At 42.9% G+C, this 9053-nt stretch overlaps 1 protein-coding gene across 3 annotated transcripts in view; it reads right to left on the reverse strand.

Moving 5' to 3' along the window:
• Nucleotides 1-9053, reverse strand: part of SULT4A1 (sulfotransferase family 4A member 1) — a 51248-nt gene that overhangs the window by 10752 nt on the left and 31443 nt on the right. For 2 of the 3 annotated variants that reach the window (XR_004647423.1, XM_034783600.1), the window contains exons 2-4: nt 4284-4414; nt 3839-3919; nt 3603-3729 (exon numbers count right to left, since the gene is read on the reverse strand). Coding sequence is in view for 2 of the 3 variants with exons in the window: in XM_034783600.1 (XP_034639491.1) it covers nt 3603-3729; nt 3839-3919; nt 4284-4414 (339 nt within the window). In the remaining variant the exon portion in view is untranslated. The remainder of the gene's footprint in view (nt 1-3602; nt 3730-3838; nt 3920-4283; nt 4415-9053) is intronic. The other variant, XM_034783609.1, reaches the window with a different exon arrangement.

The following is a 9053-nucleotide window of genomic DNA, read 5'->3' on the forward strand; positions in this document are numbered from 1 at the left end:
CCCCCCCAGCTCCTTGTCCCCTGACCACCCCCTCCAGAGGCCCCCCCACCCTAACTGCCCCCCAGGACCCTCCTTGCTCCCTGTCCCCTGACCCCTATCTACCCCCCGCCCCCTGACAGACCTCAGTACTCCCATGCTCCATCCAACACCCCCTGCTCCCTGATTGCCCCCTCCAGAGACCCCCCGCCCCTAACACCCCCGCCCGGGATCCCACCCCCATCCAACCCACCCTGCTCCCTGTCCCCTGACTCCCCCCACCCCTTATCCAACCCCCCTGGCCCCGGACTCCTTACCATGGCATGAGATGAGGCTCCTAGCCTCCCCGCAGAGCCAAATGCTGCCCTGCGGGAGCATGCGCAGCCCCAGCCCCCAGAGCACTGCACACGGGGCAGCATGGCTCCACGAGAGGTGGGAGGTGTCTGCCTCCCCATGGAGCCAAACCCTGCCCCACGGGAGCGTGCAGCCCCGGCCCCCAGAGCGCTGTGCTCGCGGCAGCAGGACTCATGGGGAGGGAGAAAGGCGGGGGAGGGGCCGGCAGCTTGCTGCGCTCAGCCGGGCTCTCCGGCCGGGGAGCGCAGATCCCGCAGCTTGCCGCGCCTGGAGAGGGGAGCCATTTGCCCACCCCTGCCTTAGGGTGTGCCTGGGCACACCCGGCACACCCCGTGCGCACGCCTATGACTATGCATATTACTGAATGGGAATGAGAGGACATTCCTGCAATTTACATGTCACACTACATTCCACTTCTCTTTCACTTGGCTACACTCAGCAGAAAGTGGAGATAGCTTCGAGGGAGAGAAGTGTAGATGGTCTAAGAAACCATTATCCACATTTGATAAAAGATTCCTCCTCACTACATTCCTATGTGCAATGCAATTTCTAGGGCAGGTCAACATTTTCTTCCTTATTTAAGAAAGTATTGAGGAAATGGCCCTATACATCCAAATGTTGTTCTGGAAACAAGAGTGAAAATCAAAAATAAAAATCTATAACCAGGAAATTCTACACAGTTAAATCTTTCCCCTCCCCAGTGCCCCAAAATCTAAATTTACTGTCTTGTTTCTGTTGCTTTTAAATTGTCTAGGAGTGCTTCTGCTCATCCAAAAGAATATCAGTACTTAGGGCCAGAACTTTATCTCATTTACACTGGTGTAAATCCAGAATACATCCATTGACTTCAGTCACTTTACACCGGTGTAATAAAGATCAGACACTGGTCCCTGCTATCTAAGAAAAAAATGTCTTGCTGCTAATATTATCAGAAGAAAATGTATTTGGGTACACAATCCAGGCAAAAATACATTCTGAACATTTGTTAATTTATCAGTTTGTCATCTATCATAATTTCTAATGAGTACTTCAAATCATCAAGAAGTAGGATCTGTGCAAAACAGGTGAACATTTTTCCACATTTTACACAAAACATCTTGTCATCTGACTAAGGGCAATTTTCTTTTCAAATGATGTTTTTCCATGAATTCAACCAAGTAGCTATACAAAATGAGAAAATATTCCACTTCTGAACTTCGCATTTTTAATTTGGTAATGGGCTCATTTTTACTTCACAAAGGGGCCTGCTTTCATGTGAAAATTCACAAAACACAGGTCATTTTTCAGCAAAACACACCCATTTTCAATGTCTATAACGGTATGTGAAAAACTGGCATTCTGAGCACTTTCTCGTTATGACTATTTCACACACCTCTAAATATGTGTTTACATTAGGGCTACAAACTGATGAAGCAAAAAATGTCACACAGGACAGCTCAATACTGGCTGCTCCTAACCCAAGCTGGGTGGATTTGATGGTGCAGAGCAGCAGCCTTTTAAGATAGTGATGACAGGTTATCATTATCTTATATGAGGAAAGCCTCTCAGATCTTCAGGGGATGATGATACAGAATGAGGCTGTTCTCTGACTTCATCCTCATGTCCTGAAACTAAAGAGCTACCACGAAGAGAAGGTATGTGGAGGGGTTTCTACATGGCCAGGAGGGGAGAGGGATGGAGGGAGAATGATGTCATGTTGGCTCAGTCCTCTTCCTCCAGCAAAACTTTGGCCAAAGGAGCAAGTTTTCTTCTCCTTTCATTCCCACCCAGCGGAAAAAAACTGAGGGCATGACATGGTCCTTAGTTAAATGTATTACTTTATAAAAGGCCCCATTTGCACAGTTATAGGAACATAGAAAGTGTTACAATGTTTTACTGACTCTGTGATGTTGGGATAAATCACATACCTGGGGCAAGATTACTGAACCTGGTACAGGAAGGTATATATTACACCTGGAGAGCTCCTGCCCACAAGAGAGGAGAGTTGCACCTCTGTGGAATGTTCCCCTTTCCTCCATCTCCATTGGAACCCCTTCACAAGGCTCCAGGATATGGATGGGGCAAGTTGGAGATGAAATGGCATGGATAGACAGTGATTCTCCCCCCTGCTGCAAACCCACAGGAGAAAACAACAATGGTTTATAAAGCCTGTTATTAACCTCCACTGGCTCATTCTTCCTTCCTATGGAACCCTGCAGTTGCATCCAATGACTACTTCAAAGTTCAGCTCCAATGGAAGCTTGCTGCCTGGGATCCAGCCGTTGCTACACAATGATTTGATTAGCAGCTAATGAGTTGTGTTAACTGGAGCTGCTGCATGATACATCCTTGTTGCATTACTAGCCTGAGCATCAGCAGCACTGTGTTTCAACCTACCCTGATAGGCCAGCTAGCTTGAGTTTAAAGCACTGACTGCCTAGAGCTAGAGATTTTTGTGTGTGGATGGGGGTCAGGTTTGGGGCAATACTCAACTCATAGCTTGAGCTAACAATGCAGTATAGACAAGCCCATAGCAACTGCCATCGCGAAACAGGCCAATAGTCCATCTTGTTTCCTACAGTGGCCAGAACCAGATATTTCAGAGGAAGGCATAAAACCTCGATAATACCCTTAATTTTATGATACTTAATTCCCTTGATTTTACAATACCACAATGTAGCTATGGTGTGCTTCACTGCAGATAGGCTGAAGGGTATTCCCACATAATGCCTGGTCCCTTCTTCTTGACTATGACAAAAACTTTCACTCTTCGCTTGGTCCAATCCTGTGAGGAGCAGGGTGACTCCCAACAGGTGATGAGTGCTATCAACATCCACTGAAATCAACAGGAGCTGAGGATGCTTGGTAATTCCCACAAGGCACCTGGCACATTGCAGGATTAGGCCCTGATTGACCTCAATGGGAGTTTTGCCTGAGTAAGCTGCTGCAGGACTAAATCCACAGTGCCCAATACTGCAGGGTGTGCAATTGTTTAGATGACATGACCATAGTTTGCATCGACATGAAGAAATTTTACAGTCTGAATCCATCCACTAAAATCAGTTGGCAGTGCCCATGAAGCAACTAAAATATCACCAGAAATATAATTATATACCTGTATTATAATAGCAACTAAAATATCACCAGAAATATAATTATATACCTGTATTATAATAGCAACTAAAATATCACCAGAAATATAATTATATACCTGTATTATAATAATATATGGAATGCAGAGGTAAAAATAAACGGATAACAGATTGCATCACGCACAGAGAAAAATTCCTTACACTTGTCATTCATAAACCTTCGACAGAATTCTTGAAATGTTCCTCTGTAGCTCATGGTTCTTAGGGAGCGGTGAAACTGGTAATAGGACACTACCAAGTCTTTGGGGTTGCGAGCCATGTATATTACCTAGGAAAGTGAAAACAATCCATGTTATTAAAAGCATATTTCCTTCACTTCGCAAACCATGCAAGCACCAGCAGGTGGTACAGCTAATCAAACACCAATTCCTTTTTACCTTGGAATCGCCGTTATGGAGGTCTGAAGGCAAAAACCGATATGGTAGGTGGCTTTTTATGAGGCGAGGAGATGTGAGCTCCTAAAAGAAAATGGAAGGCGAAAACATTTCTCACGGCATCTAAGTTGGCTGGCATTCCTTCCTAAATTGTCAAATGTAAAGGTCCTTACTATACTGCTTTACATTCACAAACTCACCGCTAAAACTAATGAGATCGGCAACATGCTATTGTAGACAGTCCCATCATACCATTCCCTCCATAACATATTTAAAAACATAACATAGTACAATAAAACATTACAATAAAATTCTGAATCATTAAAACAAATTGAGCAGGTCAAGTGACAAAAAGGACAAAAAAATGAGATGGAGGGGAATGGTAATAAATGGGGATTTAAAAAAAAGCGTCTGAATGCTGAAAGACTTTCAGTGAAGTCAACTGTACCTTGATGATGTCCAGACCAGGCTGAGGATACTCTAGGACTGGAAGCTGTTCATCTATATTCATTAATCCAATCTCATCAGGGTCAGCTCCCTGACTCACTAGATATACCACTTCCTGTAGCAAGCCTGTGCCTCCAAAGAGAAATCAAATAACAAAAGAGACGAGATTGTATTATAATCCTTATTTAAACAGAAACATCTGAAAGAAAAGACCTACACATACAAATAATAACTATGTCCTTAAAGTTTTCTGAAAACTAATATAGAATCTAGAGCTACTGTAAGTGCTAATGATATTGGATCTATCCCTCCAGCTGTGTTTTAAACATAAGATCTTCTTCCTTGTAAAATGTCCAAGTTATTTCACTGAGCAATTTAAATACAAATATTTAAATATAAATAGTGTTCCCAGCATCTTTAATCTCATAGCATTTTACCCACATTAGTCAAAATTCACAGTATAAATGTGAGGTAGGTAAATATTATCATATCCATTTTAGAAATGAAGAATTGAGGTACACAGAGGTTGTCCAGGGTCACACATGAGCAGCAGTAATGGGAACAGACCTCAGGATAATAGACACCCTTTTCAGTTCTAAATATTAGGCAACACTACCGCTTTGTATGCCCACTGAGGTCTTACGTAGAGTAGAGTTTTTGATCTTGTAACTTGAGAATTTATTGATTGTCAGTTAACTCATATTAACTATACAGAACAACTTGTTCCCGGACACAAAGGTTTGTTGCTGGTGATGTTTCACCCTAGTCAATTAATTTGAGTACAATAGGACCAAAAACTCTAATCTAGACAAGGGTTGACAGCATTGGCCCCTCCTCTTTCAGTTCTGACGTCAAAGAGCGTCTTCTCTGCAATGGTGGCTGAAAATATGCAAAACTGGATGCCCTTAAACCTTATCTTCTGGTTGGCAACACAGTGCAATGTTCTATCAAATGGAATGGAACCTGTCATTTCCAACATAGCAGGAAACTTAGTGAATTCTCAATTAGGATTTCTTAATCCCAAATTAGGTGGAAAAAACCTCAACCTCATCACTGCTGCACTTTAAGAGGTTGTTCAGTAAATGCATGAATGCAGGTGGTATGAAATCATAGCCTGGGAAGTACATTTCTGGGAGTTGCTTTCCAGAATGAGTCCTATAAATGTTACGACTGATGAGACCCATTTCACCTATTTACCTGCCAGCTGAGTTCAGGGTAATTAGAATGATTTGGAAGAAGCTCCTTTATATTATGAACACCTATGTCAGTGACCAGTCTTGTGCTCCATTTACATCGTCCCTTCAAACTCTTCACTCCACTCTGCATTCTAAAGCACAGCAGATATTTTTATACATTAAAATTAACATACATATGGCACTTCGGTATTAGTCCTTGTTACTCCATGAGCACTACACTTTCCCTTATTAAACATTTATGACATGAGACATCTTGATCCTCTATAATTTATTTCTCCTTTCTAAATTCCACTTGCAAAGAAAGATGCTGTTACAGCAACCTCAGTCCATAAGAAGAAAATGTATACCTGTTCCGGGATCAACATTAGCAGTAGAGCTTTGTAAAGGAGTGTCGTCTCCATACAAACAAGAAGTCACGTTCATAATACTCATGTGAATTTGGATTGGTGGGTTTAGTGGCAGGGACGGATGGAAGCTTGAACTCTGCAGCATGCTCCCTGTTGACCTTATGGTTAATCAATCAGATAACTAAGGAGAGATAACTCTCATATGGTACCCTCTGTGGCTGCTGTTGTATAGCCACTCCTGAAGAAGCCAGGCTGCTAGGGGAGAAGATGACCAGCAAACCACTCAGCTACAATGGCACTCTAGAGTTCTATATAGATCTTGGACCATCCACAGGTGTAGGATGTTATGTTTCCTGCCTGTTCCCTGATGGGGTGGGTCAGCAAGCCACACTCTCCCATGGAACAAAGAAAAGGGAAATTGAAGTTTTAAAAAAAATCAATGTTTCTGCCCCATATATTATATGCGGGTTTTCCCTCCACATAGGAGAAAATATGCTCTTAGCAACTCACATGTCCTCAAATTGTCTACTAGGCTTCTGCAAGAAATGTATGAGAAGTAGTAAGCTGTTTAGAGAGATTATTCTGGATACCATAGGGAGGGAAGTCTGGTGATTGTGTGCAGTGCAGACACTCAACAGTGCTTAGGCTAACTCATAAAAGTAAGAGGGTGGATCAAACGTCCTTTTCTTAGAAGACTAGTTGAAATTGGTGAATTTCAATAATAATAAGCACTTCTGCAGTGCTATACAACTTCACACCACCCTTCACATACCAACTGTCCTCGTGACATACCTATCCCTGTCTTACAGATGAAAAAATGGAGACAGAGAGGTCAAGTAGTTTGCCTCCAGCTAAGCATAGAACTCAGAAGTCCCTGGCCACCAGGCTTACATTCAGGACATTGAACCATGCTTCTTCCAGTCATGAGCATTCTGCTGTTTTTCATCTTACTTTTCTAGGTGCTGGACCTGAGTCTCATTCACACTAAGACTCATGAGAATTAGGTCCCTTTTATTTAAGGGAAAACTTGCTGAGGTCTTCCTCTCCCTTAGCCCTAATCCAGCACTACTTCTCATCACACCCAGCACCCTCATGCATGGATACACTTATACATGCTTTATTCTGTGTTTGGTGTGGTTGTTTGTGGAGTTAAAAAAAATATTAAGGGCAATTGCCTCGATACAAATATTTATTTAAAAACAAAAACATCCTTACATTTTTAGAATTTATTTTTAAACAAAACCTAAAATGATGGATTTAAACAAAGCTGACAGCGCACCTTTAAATATAATAGAACCTCAGAGTTATGAACACTTCGCGAATGGAGGCTGTTTCTAACTTTTAAGTGTTTGTAACTCTGAAAAAAACATGATCCTCCTAGGGCCAACACCCCAGAAATAGCAGTACAAACTAATTTATAGCCATGCTGCTAATGGCTAAAAGTGCGCATTCTGTGAACTACTCCAGAGGAAGTCACAGAACAGTTAATGATGCTTCAAGAATGCTCAATGCTACTTCATTTTAGAGCAACTATTCCCTGGCTCCTCCCACTGTTCTCTAGCCAATCTCCCCTTTTCCCATATGGCCATCTGGCTGCAAACATATTTTGTGGAAGGGGAAAATGGCAGCTGTAAAGTAAGGAACACCCTAGGATATCTTCTTTCCTTCCCACGTGGCCAACTGTAGCTTTTTACAGAACTTTGTTTCCCTCCAAATCACATAACAGGACAAAGCTGACCTTGAGCCCTTTCATATGTTCCTTTCTTAACCCCCTGTTTTTGAAAGTGTTATGGAAAAATACAATAAAGGTAGGCATATTTTTTCTAGGTATTTATAATGTTAACACTAGCAGTTTTCCAGCGCAGCCCGTTAGTCTCGCCTCTATTGATCCATCAGTGCTTGGTCAAATTTCAGCTAATACAATACAATGGTACCATTAAGACTCATATTTTTTTTATAGCTTCAGTAAATGCAAGTGCTTATTAAAATGAGGGATGTTAAAACTATTATAGACTGACTGAGCAAATGCTGTAAACAAATTCTCTGCCTAGTTCTGTTAATTGCTTGCAAGATGATTTTCCCATTCCCCCCAAATGCTCAATCAATAGGAGTTTGCCTGAGAAGGACAGAGGTAACACTGCATACGGACTTAAGAATCTGGTCCTGTGTGTTTAATAATTTGGCCTAACAATAAAATAAAGCTGTACTGGATGCCATATTTCCCTAGTTCTTCTGCTATGACTTAGGTACTTAGGACCCACAATTCACATTTTGATTTGAATGGGAGTTTTCCTGAGTAAGAACTAAGGCCTACATTTTTAAAAGCGATTAGTGATTTTACCTCAATTTTTTGGGTGCCCAACATCAGACACATTAGAGAGCCTGATTTGAAGCAAATGCTGAGCACTCACTGTTTGAAAACCAGGCCCATTTAAAGTGACATCACTTGGGCACTCAAAAATTTGAGGCAACCAAAATCACTTTTAAAAATTCAGGACTAATAGTCTTGCCCAGAAAGTCTGTGGCAGAGCCAGAAATAGAAACTACATCTCCTGCAGCCAAGTCTAGTGTCTTAACCATCAGACCAACTTTAAGGCATAAGATAAATGCTTCGTTTACAGATCCAAGGTAGATGAGAGAATATCTGCTGGTGAGAGAGACAAGACTTCAAGCTTCCACAGAGCTCTTCTTCAGGTCTGGGAAAGACACTCAAGAGTGTCACAGCCAAAACAAGGTAGAACAGATTGTTAAGGGTGAGGGATTAATACACATTACAAGAGACCTTTCAAGGTGAAATGAGGAGTTAATACCCCTTCAGTTGTCAGACAAAGGAGAGTTAGTGGGTTACAGCCTGTGTAATGAGCCATAAAATCTAGGGTTACCATTCGTCCGGATTTACCCGGACATGTCCTCCTTTTGTGTGCTAAAAATAGCGTCCGGGGGGAATTTGTAAAGCACTCACAATGTCCGGGATTTCCCCCTCCCCCGGCAGAGCGAGCGGCTGGGAGGGCTGCAGGAAAGTCCCGGGCTGGACTCCGGAGCAGCTTCCTCCTCCCACCCCCCCCCTCCCTGCATTCTGAGCCGGCCGGCAGCTCCTCCTCCTGCAGCCCGCTCCGGCAGCCCTGTGCAGGGCCAGGGACCGGGTTTTGTGTTGTGCAGGGGAGCTCAGCCATGTGTCTGGCTGGCACAGAGCCCAACACCCTGTTCTGAGCAGCAGGGTAAGGGGGG

Source organism: Trachemys scripta, chromosome 1, assembly GCF_013100865.1.
Source record: "Trachemys scripta elegans isolate TJP31775 chromosome 1, CAS_Tse_1.0, whole genome shotgun sequence".
NCBI lineage: Eukaryota > Metazoa > Chordata > Testudines > Emydidae > Trachemys > Trachemys scripta.